We start from the raw sequence: 14,400 nt of genomic DNA, 5'->3' as shown, positions 1-14,400 counted from the left end.
AAAAACAACTAAGAAATATAGTGTATTTAGTTTTGTTTATAAGTTTAAATATTACAAGTTAATTGAGTAATTAAATTACTAGAAAAATTAGTAGTTAAGAAAAGAAATTTAAAAAGAAAGTCAAAATGCTCCACCAATTAAATTTGTACATGTGGATCGATGTTTGGTTGCAATTTAGAGAGTGTTTGTGATTGAGTTTTGAAGGAGAATTTTAGATTATTTAGTTTTGAAATTGTAAATAATCAGTTTTGAATGTTTGGGTAAAAAAATTAAAAAATTGACTATTTGCGTTTAGAAAGTTACAAAACGCAGTTTTCAAAAAATGGATTATTTGCATTTAGAAAAAGATTTTCACTTGTTTATTTTTTTAAATATAGATTTGACAAACACTCAAATAGTTGATTATCTGATTATTGTGATATCAAGCAACATAATCAAACCAAACACTATCTTTCAACATCACGTTTTGTTACAGTTCATTATCTAATTCTGATTATTCAAAACTCATAATCTATTTTCAAAACTCAACCTCAAACACCCTCTTAGGTTGCCATAACAACCAGATTGTGGCCTTTTTCTAAAAAAATATTTTTTCTTTTTTATTAAATCTACATGGCAACCAATCCAATAAAATAGTCATCATAGTGGTAATCTTAGTTAAACAAGAAATGGATTGTTTACATAACTAGATTTCTAAAGTAAGTTTGTTATTAACAACAAGATTGAATTTATAGTCTAATTTTTTTATGGACCTGACCCACTTCTAAAAAAACTCGGGTTGGACCTTGTTCAGTCCACCGAATTGTATACTAGTCGCAATCTCGTTCTCTGAAACTGGTTTGGACTCGACCCAATTTGAATAACATGTTAAAAACTCGTTTTTTTGTTCCAACCAAGGTTTTTAAAACCGGATCGGGCCGGCCGGTCGGACCAGTCCGGCCGGGATCCGGAACATCTACCGGTCCGGTTCAGTGTATAAAGCCGTTTCAACAATAGCCTGGCGGTCGGGCCGGGAGCCGGGCAGTCGGACCGGGGTCGTCGCTTATGGTCGGACCGGTTGGTGAACCTATTTTCTTCTTTTTCTTTGTCGCCGCCCTCTTGCAATCACAGATCCAACATATAACTTCAACAATCCAACGAGCAACCTTTGTTTTACTCTAGATCCATATTCTATTTGCACCATCAGCCTTCAAATAGCAAGATTGAAATTGGTAGCGGCTGAGGGAAGGTTACAGTTTAAGATGAGATATGGCAGAAGATAGAATAAAGGAATTAAAAACCCCTAGCACAAAGATATTGATATTTAAGTCTTTTACGATAACGTCTAGGGTTTTCTTTGAAAGGCTTTAATGTAAATTTAAAATGGGCTTCAAAATCCATATGGACTATTGTTTTAGAAATAAAAATAATTTATATTAACTATGTTTTTTATATATATTAAAATAAAAATTAATTACACATTTATCCGGTTCTTAAAAACGGTTCGACCGGTCTGACCGGTTCGACCAGTGAACCAGTAAGTCATCCGGTTCGATGTCCGGCCCGGTTATGAAAACATTGGTTCCAACCAAACCGGGTTAAACCCCACCCCAACCAATTTGATATGTTTGAATATCTTTTATTCTAAACCGTTTTATTTACAAACCGATTTTTTTTTCACCCCACGCACCCCGCTGGAAAATGGGTTTAATAAACCCTAACCAGTTGTAAAAAAACACAAAACCCTATCGATCTCTTCTTTCCCCTTTCCTCTCCACCGCCGAATCTTCAGTTTTTTCATCCCCTGCTCGACGACTACTACACAAGGTCAGAAATTTATGCGATTGTTAGATTTGTTCAATTTGTGGATTGTTTGATTTCTGTGATTATGGTATTTAATAGAAATTATTAGTGATGAACCCTTAGTTTAGCTTTACAAATTCTGTGATTTGCATAAAATACTTCACTTGTTATGTTTGGCTAGTTTTTACATTTGTTTAATCAACAACATTTGTGTGGTATGCATCCATTATCTGATACATATACAATTGATGTCGTACATTTATATGAAGTAAATGTTTTTTTATCAAGAAAATCGTATGAATCTTTGATTTCTGTTATCTGGACTTTTTTTCTGATTTGACTCATCTGAATTGACTCTAGGTAGTATAGTTTTTGGTTTGCCACACATGCTAATTGGAATTTTTATGTTTATATTTGAAATACTGCTAAATTGAATTGACTAGTTGCTGTTAAGTTGGATTGAGTAGTATAATTATTTGATGTGTAAAATGAAAAGGTATAATGGTTTCAAACAGTTTTATCTATTAATGATTCCTTGCATAGACGTTTAGATGCTATCACTTTAACGTCTTTCTCATGGTTTCTAGATTTCAGCCTTGTGCTTCTTAACATAAGAATCGCTCCAAGAAGCCCACTTGTTCTCATCTTTCACATTCACAATGAAGAAGAAGTTGCAAAAGGAAGCACTTTCCGCTTGTTCTGCTGCTGTAGCCACCTCCACAGTTGACCTTAAAACCGTAATCCACGACCATGCTCTGTTCTTTGACAAACTAGTCGAATTAATCCCCGCAAAGTTCTACCTTCCGGTCGATGAAGATTCGAAACCCTGGTTTCAAGGTCTAAGCAAAGGCAAAAAAGTGTCTATTAAACAACAAACGCGTGAAAACATCAAGAAATCCCGGCGTGATCGTCTGGACCCTGAGAAATCACAAACCACAACCCTAGATCTTCTAAAGAAAAGCATCAGTAAGAATGCAAACGAAGATAAGGATTCAGACCAAGAGGACGATGATGACGAAGAGGAAGAAATTGAAATCAAAGTGAAACCGGTATCGGAGTTTGACGGTGAAACCAGTAACAGTCACAAGTCTGTTACATATGAGGAGTTACAACAGAGACTGCATCATAAGCTTGAAATGCTTCGCGCGAACCGAGGCCAGGGGAAACGAACAATGATAATGAACGAAGTTAGAAAAAGGGATAATTATACCGACAAGAAACGTAAACGGGAAGATAAAGACAGTGGTAGTAACAATAGATATGCCGGTGGTAGTGGTAAGGGAAAGGGTAAGTGTAACACCCGACTTATTTAATCAAGATTTTAATGATAAAATACACATTTTAATGCTAAAATGTGACATTACAAAAACTCTTCATACAACATTTCAAAAATACAATATTTTATATAAGTTTTGTAAAAATGCATGTTTATACGATTACACGTAAGTATGTCCATACGAGTTTACTAAAACTTTACAATAAAAGTTTAAGAATAACTTAATGTGATTGAATTCGTCGTTTAAAAGAGACGACGAAATGTCGCGCGGAAGCTTTTAACTTTATCGTGTTCGGTTCTTCTTCGAGCTTGATCTTCATCCGGGCACTCTTGGCAATCACCTATGATCAAAACCAACTTAATAGTTAGTTTTGATAGTTAAATAACAAGTTTAAACAAGTTATATGGGTCAAACAAACAAAATTAAACGTTTTTCAAGTTCAGGGGGGGCTAGGCGTCACGCCTAGGGGCTAGACGCCCCACCTAGCCCCAATTTTGCCGAATGTTCTTAATACGTTGTTGTACATACCCAACATGACTCGATTTCACGGAAACGAGCATATCTCTCTCGTTTTTAATCTGTTTTACCTGATTCTTTTTCCTACGCGTTCGTAATTTAATTCTCCATCATATGGAGTTAAAATCCAACATCTAACTTCACAAAATTTTAGACTTCAAGCTCTCGGCTTGAAGTTCAATTACGACACTTTTTGACCCGTTCGCGGTTTCATCTAACAAACTTGTTTGTGGCCCTTGTTTCTTTTGTAAACATATTATTATGATTATTTCCTATTGTACAAGGTTCAATTCACGGGTTATTACACATTCTTAACCCGTTTCGTTATTACTTCTATTTTGACCCGTTAAGGGTATTTATGCACTAAGGTCCCATATCATCCCTTTTTATACTTATCCTAAGGATTTAATCTATCAAAACACTTATTTCCAACAACCATTAAAGGTCGTTTGCCCGATTTACCCATCAAGGGCATTTTAGTCAACTTTAGCCCCTCATTTACGACGAAGGGCATTTGCTACTAATTTGACCAAAAAATGTATGTTTAACCACAATCGTATTTATACGTACCTGGCTCGAGTCAATCTAGTGACTCGTTTCGACACCTTGCTTTTATTACCGATATTCTTATGGCGACGCAATTACCCAAACTACTATTCGCCCCTGTAAACACATGACTTGACAACCTCATTAGTTGATTTTGTCAAATGGCGTTATTCCCACCATTTGGCCCGTTCGACCTACATAACCCAACATTTTCATATGTAACAAAACATGGGTTTTAATAACCAATCACACATCCGACCCATTTCGGATTTTCTCACTATATCCCTTTTTTTTCTAAAGTCATTTCTTATATTTTTAACCCATTCGGCTTACGCTATGGGTGTCCTTTGAACCTTAATTTACTTTAGTCGATACTTGACTAAATTTCCATTTTTACCCATTTTCCCATTACTAGTTACGCTATAAGGTAACTTTAAGAAAAACTCACTAATTCTTAACCAATTCGTGACTAATTTATCATTTTGCCCCTTTCACCATTAATCATGGTTTAAAACATTTTTATTGGTTCCGACCCATTTCGTTTCGTGTCGGAACCCATGATTCGAACCTAATCCTTTATCGTATTCATCGCTTATAATATAAACACATATACTACAAGTGGGTGTAAGTTTTACTTACCTCGCATCCGAAATACGCTTTTCCTTCTTATTTGCTTCGTTTGACCCGCTTCCTTTCCAAGCCTCCACCTAGCTTGTCAAGCGTCAAACTATCATCATAATTCGTAAGACAGTTAGATTAGTCATCATTAATTATGACTATTCCATCTTACGGGTTTCACATCAAAATTCACCATTTGATTTCATTTTGGTCAGTTTGACTTCTTAAAAGTCAATTTGTCTATAACATATTCAAACACATATTTGGCACATTGAACCCACTTAGGCATTTTCATCCGAACTCTTTAATCATTCTAGTCTTTTTTTTTCGCACCAATTTTAACTTAGCTCTCGACTATTGAAGCTAATCATTCATTTGTTAAGCAATTAACTAAAGGTTTCCATCTACATGTAAAACCCATTTCATTATAGCATCAGACATTCATCCAATCATCAAATATAATCAAGTTCTACATATTAATTAGTAGACATCATGATTCCAAACACCTATTTATATGAACCAAAATCACTAGTTTCATCATAGTTTATTAAACCCCTTTCATGAAAGTATGATCATGTACCCAATTTCATGGTTTAACCAAACACCTTCCATTCATTATCATGCATGATGATTCTAAACACAGTCTTATCATCAATTTCATCATAACAATAAAATCCACTTAGCTAGGTGTGGTTATTCAACCAAACACCCAAATCATAGCAATTTATTCTAAATCTTCACTTAGGGTTTGTTCCTAAGCAATCCTACATCCCAAATTCAGCCATAACTTCTATGATTCATACATAGATCGTATCATGCAAGATTAACTAATTTTCACAACTTCATGAATGTTAGAAATTCAACATACCTTACGATCCCCTTGACTTGGTAATCGTTTATTCATGTCTGAAAATCGATTTGGACATGATTTAAGCCTTCAATTTGTGGCTTTTGTGAATGTTAGGGTTTTGGAGAATGGGGTTCGCCCTTCCCTGCTTCTGATCGAACCAGACCTCACAAAAGTGAGTTTGGTTTTTGTTTTACATAATTAAGTTTTATTTTTAACAACATAGGCCCCTCATCTTTCATTCTTTATTTGTTTTAACTCTTAACTACTCATAAGTGATCAACTAACTAGGTTAGTGTCATTCCTAGTTAGTTTATTCTATTTATTTATTTGCAACTAAATTGCAAATTTAAGAATTTGTATTTAATTTACCAGGTAAGTTTTACCACTAACTGTATTTTACCCGTCCTGTAGTATTAACGTGGTTTGATTACCAAACCCGTTTTCGGGATGTTACAAGTCTACCCCCCTTAAAGAGGTTTCGTCCTCGAAACCTTTCTTACATAGTTCATCGAGTTTTAAACTCAATGCATTTGACCTGGGTAATCTTTTAAGCATTACTCATACCTTAACCAATTGTTAGTATTACCCGAAAAAATACGGTAATATCTTTTTGGTTACGAAACATCTACGTACCTCATACGACATAATGTAACTTGAAATAACGTGATTCCGTTATTTCTACTAGTTTAGTTAACTTAGCGATATTCATCGCTTTTATATATTATCGAACTCTTTGTGAATCCGTTACCTTAACCCGTTTAAAGGTCTTTTAGTGAAATCTTTCACTTTTAGCAACTATTTCTTTTGTTTTCAAATTCGTTTATTCAGTTCAGTTACAGAATCCTCTGCTTACGAGCAAACCAAATTTCTCGATTTTAATTGCTGACCTTCACCGGTCTCACTAACTAGACTTATTAGTCTAGTTACTTTTTACCGCTCGCTTGGTTATAATGCGATTCTACTTCACATTACATTTCTTAACCGTGATCGTGTCGTATCATGTTTAGTTTATATATCTACCTTTCATTTTTTAAAAGATCACTTTTCGAATATATCGTCTTGCGCCTATCAGCGCCAAGACTCGAATCTTTCATGGTTACTATTCAAATTCCTATCAGAATTTATATTTGTAAAAATGTTATTTCTTACTAAAACTGAATTTTAGTTTAACGTTTTTCTCTTTAACTATGTCAATTACTCCTATCAAGGAAATTGACAACCCATAATTTATTGTTTTCCGTTCTCATTTTACACGTACATCTTTCATGTGTAAGGTCTCGCGAGCCGTTACTTTCAGCTTATATCCTTTATCTTTATTGACCGAGTTGTCACGTGTCCGCTTAGTCTCATTAGTCTGTTAACAGGTTTATCACGCGCTTGTCTTATATTAACAAGCGTTTTGTATTTGTCATGACATTTTCTTAACTTTGAATAGTTTTGCCGGCTAGACTAATTAGCCACCGTCACTTCATACCCCGTCACACGGGTATACTATTTTGCCATCTCCGGCCTTATGTGTGTTTAAGATTTTCTAAACCATCTCATACTACTTATGTTTGTTAAAACATTGCTTTTGACTAAAAACTAAATTTTTAGTTTACATTTTCTCCTTGTCTTATATCTTTTTCTCATGTCTAGGAATTTTCGTTCTAAGTTTTATTCCTGACCATTATTATTTTTCACGGAGAATTGTAACTAGTTTCCTTTGCTTTACAATATTGACCCGTAGGTTTCTTCACTTAGCCTCTAGGGCTATTTCTTTATATGTTTCACCTTTTAAGGTGAGACCAAACAGTTCGTCTTTTTCTATTTATAACCCAACGGTCTCCTTGGTCCCGTAGACCTTATCACTACGTTTTATCCCGTAGGTTATGATGATCCCATAGATCGTCTTTTATTCGCGTCTACATTCATATGTTTATTTATACATATATAGCTTTAAAGCATCCTTTGTTATGTTTGGAATCATTTAATTTTGCTTTTGAACTTTAGTTGACCTTGACCGTAGTCTAAGGTTTCATTTGTTTACTTTCGGACTATCTTTCCGACTTTACGACTTCTAACGTCATTTACACGTCGGTTTGTCCTACGCTTACCGTTACCCGGTTTATACTTATACTCCTTTACAACCCATTACCCGGGTCCTTCTATCTTATTGTTTTTAGCTTTCAGATTTCACCGGTTTGCGTTTTCCTATTATATTAAGCGTTATTCTTCAATTAACTCGTTTGACTCATTTTGGGTGAATTTTCATCACTTATGAATGTCAAACTTCATTCTCTATTTGACCCGTCCAACTTTGAAATGGTTGAACGTAATTACCAAAATTTATGTTTGTGAAAATTCTTGTCATCTTTTAGTCATGACTCGTATTCCGAGTCTTTTGACTTTCTATTTCGCGTTCCCGTCTCCCGGTTTGCGCATTCACCCACAATCATACCCGTCCATCGGGTATTTTTACCGTAATCATTATCAAGTAACCATTCTTATATGGTTTTAGACATCATTTTAATTTATTTGGTCACCTTAGCGAAATCCGTCGCTTTTATTCAATTAAGTCCTTTATTCATTATTTAATTCGTCTGACTTGTCCACGTGAATTTCATCACTTATGTCGATATAAATTTTATCCCCATGCCTTAGCATTCTCATTAGTTGGTTTGTATTTTCATTTACTTCGATCTTTGTCCCTTCTCTCGGGCTCGTCATTTTAACGTAATACGCTTCCGTCGTCCGACTTGCGTTTACGTTTACTATCAAACATCTTATTTATTTGATTCATTTGGGTACTATTTAAGTTAGTCCCATTCACCCCGCCCTTACTACCTCGGACGTAAATGTGTCCGCTACAAGAAGTTCATGGTATCATATGCCACTACTTACTTGGCCAGAGTAAGCGATCGACACATGATACACATGACCTTTTTATAGTTTTCACATCACACCCTATGCAAGTAACGCCTCTATTTATTTCATGCCTTTTATTTCATTTAGTAAAACTTTATTTAATTGCCAAAACAGCAATCGTTAGTTTTACTAGTTTTACATTTGAACATATAAAATGTTTTTCTTTTCTATCAAACTATTATATAATCGCACCCGTTATTGTGATCGCTACTTTTCTCAATAGCATTATATTGAGAGTTTTCCACTTGGAATATTACCACCGTCCAAGTTTCTATATGAACTAATCCTGTTATTTCTTTGTTATTCATCATCGTGAATAACACATTTTCTATTAAATTTCTCTTGGAAATATCATCCTGAATAGATATCCTATTCAGGTTTTCTAAGTTCTATCATATATATGCAACCGTCATTCTTTACGTGTTTGTTGCATATGACTACTTGTGCGATTAAATTTAAAGCGTGCACCTGCAATGTTTGCCCCGACGGGCGTTCCTTGCCATCATCCCTATTCGCGATTGTTACGCAATTTGGTCCTTTGTGAGCATCCTCCACTTGTCATACTTCGGACCGTTCTTCTATCCTATCCGTCACTTGTTACACCCTCGCTATCTTCAGATGCGAGTATCCTTTCATTTAAAACATTTACAAAGATTAGTAATGTCAACTTCACTAAACGGCCGTATCATAATACAAGGCTTGTCAACCATACGTGTCAACGCGCGTAGTTTCGTTAACTATATCTATCAATTATCGATTTGATTGATGTAACTTGAATTACACCATAACTCTATGTGTTTGTTCACAACACTTTAATCGTATAAAACCATTAATATACATGTACTTACCGGATTTGCGATCAAGCCTCGAACCGAACACCAATCCTTATCAAGAGCGTAAGGTTTAAGTCCAAGCATGGTTTTCCCCACCATACTTGAATCCCTTAAACCGGGGCTCTGATACCAACTTGTAACACCCGACTTAATTAATCAAGATTTTAATGATAAAATACACATTTTAATGCTAAAATGTGACATTACAAAAACTCTTCATACGACATTTCAAAAATACAATATTTTATATAAGTTTCGTAAAAATGCATGTTTATACGATTACACGTAAGTATGTCCATACGAGTTTACTAAAACTTTACAATAAAAGTTTAAGAATAACTTAATGTGATTGAATTCATCGTTTAAAAGAGACGACGAAATGTCGCGCGGAAGCTTTTAACTTTATCATGTTCGGTTCTTCTTCGAGCTTGATCTTCATCCGGGCACTCTTGGAAATCACCTATGATCAAAACCAACTTAAAAGTTAGTTTTGATAGTTAAATAACAAGTTTAAACAAGTTATATGGGTCAAACAAACAAAATTAAACGTTTTTCAAGTTCAGGGGGGCTAGGCGTCACGCCTAGGGGCTAGACGCCCCACCTAGCCCCATTTTGGCAGAATGTTCTTAATACGTTGCTGTACATACCCAGCATGACTCGATTTCACGGAAACGAGCATAACTCTCTCGTTTTTAATCCGTTTTACCCGATTCTTTTTCCTACGCGTCCGTAATTTAATTCTCCATCATATGGAGTTAAAAGCCAACATCTAGCTTCACAAAATTTTAGACTTCAAGCTCTCGGCTTGAAGTTCAATTACGACACTTTTTGACCCGTTCGCGGTTTCATCTAACAAACTTGTTTGTGGCCCTTGTTTCTTTTGTAAACATATTATTATGATTATTTCCTATTGTACAAGGTTCAATTCACGGGTTATTACACATTCTTAACCCGTTTCGTTATTACTTCTATTTTGACCCGTTAAGGGTATTTATGCACTAAGGTCCCATATCATCCCTTTTTATACTTATCCTAAGGATTTAATCTATCAAAACACTTATTTCCAACAACCATTAAAGGTCGTTTGCCCGATTTAGCCATCAAGGGCATTTTAGTCAACTTTAGCCCCTCATTTACGACGAAGGGCATTTGCTACTAATTTGACCCAAAAATGTATGTTTAACCACAATCGTATTTATACGTACCTGGCTCGAGTCAATCTAGTGACCCGTTTCGACACCTTGTGTCACGGCCCTCGGCCCGGTTTGACCCGGTTCAAGAGCCGTGGGGCAGGAATCCCATGGTATTTATTTTAGGTGACAACGGAAGTCTTTTAATACAGGATCTTTTAATATTAAAAATGCCCGTTTAATATATTATATAAAGTTTTAGGGATAAAATCCCATAATTTACAATAAGATGATTTTACAAGGAAATCTTTATTTTCTTAAAACATGTTTCTTTTATTTATTAACAGTGAGCCACTTCTCTGAGCTTGTAGTGCTTCGCGGCACTTTTCTTAGATTACAACAGATCACCTGAAACATGTTTGAAAAAGGTTTTGTCAGCGGGGAAATACTGAGTGAGTTCATTCAGGTTTTATACAAAAACATATTTGTTATAATTTTACAGTATTAAGATTGATTACAATGTTTCTGATATCAACCAACTACCCACAGTATTTGTCACTCGACCCATTGGCCCTCCCGTTGTCCAATGGTGTCTGTGACTATGGTCATATCACCCAATGGCTAACTCGTTGTCCAATGGTGAAGATTATCAAGTAATGTATACAAAACCCCACATACCGGCTGTAATTTGGTGATTACAAAGACTTAATCCCTGTAATTATAACTTTGAAAAATAACTTGGAGTTTTGTAAAACAGTTGATACAAAGAGAATGACTCACATTGCAGATTTAACGAGCAAGATATAAGCCTACTGATTAGCCTTGATTGAACCTAATTTAACACAATGCACACACAAACGGGTTAGTAACTAATACAGCAGTTACGTCAATTCACGAGATTAAACCCTCACAACGATTAACAAGTGCAATACTTAACAATTCAATCGGATTCACAACGAATAACAGAGCATAGTCCGAATTCGAACAGTACTCAAATATTCAAGTCGAAAGCACGACGAATAATCAAAGTATAAGCTCAATTTGAGCAGCACTCGGACAATCGTTGGATAGTTATAATCGATCGGACGTTGAATCGTAATAGCGATCGAGTTATTACCCTGATTGCGGCAGCACTTCGTGAATTAGTGTGTGTTGTGAACTGTTTTGCTTATAACTCGACGTACACAGAAGGTTTGTGCGTCGTTTTAACAACAGAATTCAAGTGCCAAGGTCGGCTATTTATACTGATTTTTGGACAGGCTTACGGACCGTAAGCCACTTCCCTTACGGTCCGTAAGGGAAGCAGTCTAATTATAGGCTGCCTAGGCTCGGGACTAGCTTGGCTGAATCAACAAATTTAACAAATAAGATTTAACCAACGAGTTCTGTGGATAATCGTCCAACTAGGGTTTACCCCCCTTGAGTTTTAGGGGCCCTGATCCTGATTCCGATGGTTCCGGAAATTTTAGGGTTTATGCCAAATCACTTGGGTGTCTTAATTAGGGTTTTCTTAATAGATAATTATTATCCTAATTATGTATTTTAATGAGAGTTGTTACACCTTGCTTTTATTACCGATATTCTTATGGCGACGCAATTACCCAAACTACTATTCGCCCCTGTAAAACACATGGCTTGACAACCTCATTAGTTGATTTTGTCAAATGGCGTTATTCCCACCATTTGGCCCGTTCGACCTACATAACCCAACATTTTTATATGTAACAAAACATGGGTTTTAATTACCAATCACACATCCGACCCATTTCGGATTTTCTCACTAGATCCCTTTTTTTCTAAAGTCATTTCTTATATTTTTAACACATTCGGCTTACGCTATGGGTGTCCTTTGAACCTTAATTTACTTTAGTCGATACTTGACTAAATTTCCATTTTTACCCATTTTCCCATTACTAGTTACGCTATAAGGTAACTTTAAGAAAAACTCACTAATTCTTAACCAATTCGTGACTAATTTACCATTTTGCCCCTTTCACCATTAATCATGGTTTAAAACATTGTTATTGGTTCCGACCCATTTCGTTTCGTGTCGGAACCCATTATTCGAACCTAATCCTTTATCGTATTCATCGCTTATAATATAAACACATATACTACAAGTGGGTGTAAGTTTTACTTACCTCGCATCCGAAGTACGCTTTTCCTTCTTATTTGCTTCGTTTGACCCGCTTCCTTTCCAAGCCTCCACCTAGCTTGTCAAGCGTCAAACTATCATCATAATTCGTAAGACGGTTAGATTAGTTGTCATTAATTATGACTATTCCATCTTACGGGTTTCACATCAAAATTCACCATTTGATTTCATTTTGGTCAGTTTGACTTCTTAAAAGTCAATTTGTCTATAACATATTCAAACACATATTTGGCACATTGAACCCACTTAGGCATTTTCATCCGAACTCTTTAATCATTCTAGTCTTTTTTTTTTCGCACAGCTCTCGACTATTGAAGCTAATCATTCATTTGTTAAGCAATTAACTAAAGGTTTCCATCTACATGTAAAACCCATTTCATTATAGCATCAGACATTCATCCAATCATCAAATATAATCAAGTTCTACATATTAATTAGTAGACATCATGATTCCAAACACCTATTTATATGAACCAAAATCACTAGTTTCATCATAATTTATTAAACCCCTTTCATGAAAGTATGATCATGTACCCAATTTCATGGTTTAACCAAACACCTTCCATTCATTATCATGCATGATGATTCTAAACACAGTCTTATCATCAATTTCATCATAACAATAAAACCCACTTAGCTAGGTGTGGTGATTCAACCAAACACCCAAATCATAGCAATTTATTCTAAATCTTCACTTAGGGTTTGTTCCTAAGCAATCCTACATCCCAAATTCAGCCATAACTTCTATGATTCATACATAGATCGTATCATGCAAGATTAACTAATTTTCACAACTTCATGAATGTTAGAAATTCAACATACCTTACGATCCCCTTGACTTGGTAATCGTTTATTCATGTTTGAAAATCGATTTGGACATGATTTAAGCCTTCAATTTGTGGCTTTTGTGAATGTTAGGGTTTTGGAGAATGGGGGTCGCCCTTCCCTGCTTCTGATCGAACCAGACCTCACAAAAGTGAGTTTGGTTTTTGTTTTACATAATTAAGTTTTATTTTTAACAACATAGGCCCCTCATCTTTCATTCTTTATTTGTTTTAACTCTTAACTACTCATAAGTGATCAACTAACTAGGTTAGTGTCATTCCTAGTTAGTTTATTCTATTTATTTATTTGCAACTAAATTGCAAATTTAAGAATTTGTATATAATTTACCAGGTAAGTTTTACCACTAACTGTATTTTACCCGTCCTGTATTATTAACGTGGTTTGATTACCAAACCCGTTTTCGGGATGTTACAATAAGATCGAGGCTGATTTTGAATTCGGGAAAGTGAAATTGGGAGACGAAGACGGGAACAGGAAGAAAGCGAAAAAGGCTTCGAAACTGAAAGAGTTAGAGAAAGCGAAGAAGTTGCAGGAAGCTAAGAAAGAAAATGTTGTGCTGGCTACAAAGCATTCGTGGAAGGCTGCGACAGAAAAGGCGATGGGAGTGAAGGTTCATGATGACCCAAAGCTTTTGAAGAGGAGTTTATAGAAGGAGAAAAAGAGGCGGGAAAAGAGTGCGGGGAAATGGAAGGATAGGGTGGAGACGCAGGAGAAGATGAAGGAAGAGAAGCAGGCGAAGAGAAGAGGGAATATAGAAGAGAGGGCTAACCAGAGAAAGCGAGGAAGATTGCTAAGAGAGAGAAGAAGCTGATGAGGCCTGGGTTTGAAGGCCGAAAAGAAGGATATATCGGTGAAAAAAGTGGTTAAAAGGTGCTAAATTTTTATCCTTGTTTGAAATTTTCTTTGTATTTGCTTTAACATTGGAATTTTTAAGTTGATT

The 14,400-nt window shown here is 35.5% G+C and overlaps 1 protein-coding gene and 1 long non-coding RNA gene across 2 annotated transcripts; one reads left to right on the top strand and one right to left on the bottom strand.

Moving 5' to 3' along the window:
* Positions 1-2,441: 2,441 nt before the first annotated feature.
* On the top strand, positions 2,442-3,095 carry LOC110891554. The gene has a single exon (XM_022139259.1). It carries the CDS (start codon positions 2,442-2,444, stop codon positions 3,093-3,095), a length of 654 nt encoding a protein of 217 aa, XP_021994951.1.
* A 7,346-nt stretch (positions 3,096-10,441) lies between these two features.
* LOC118489155 lies at positions 10,442-13,542 on the bottom strand. Its single transcript, XR_004886531.1, has 4 exons — positions 13,437-13,542; positions 12,601-12,688; positions 12,021-12,078; positions 10,442-10,569 (listed from the first exon to the last, which is right to left on the bottom strand). It is a non-coding gene; the product is annotated as an uncharacterized LOC118489155 (long non-coding RNA).
* Positions 13,543-14,400: the final 858 nt, after the last annotated feature.

The sequence above is a fragment of the Helianthus annuus genome, chromosome 17 (assembly GCF_002127325.2).
Source record: "Helianthus annuus cultivar XRQ/B chromosome 17, HanXRQr2.0-SUNRISE, whole genome shotgun sequence".
Taxonomy (NCBI): domain Eukaryota; kingdom Viridiplantae; phylum Streptophyta; class Magnoliopsida; order Asterales; family Asteraceae; genus Helianthus; species Helianthus annuus.
Note: the sequence above shows the minus strand (reverse complement) of the source record. Positions and strands in the feature narration are given on the sequence as shown.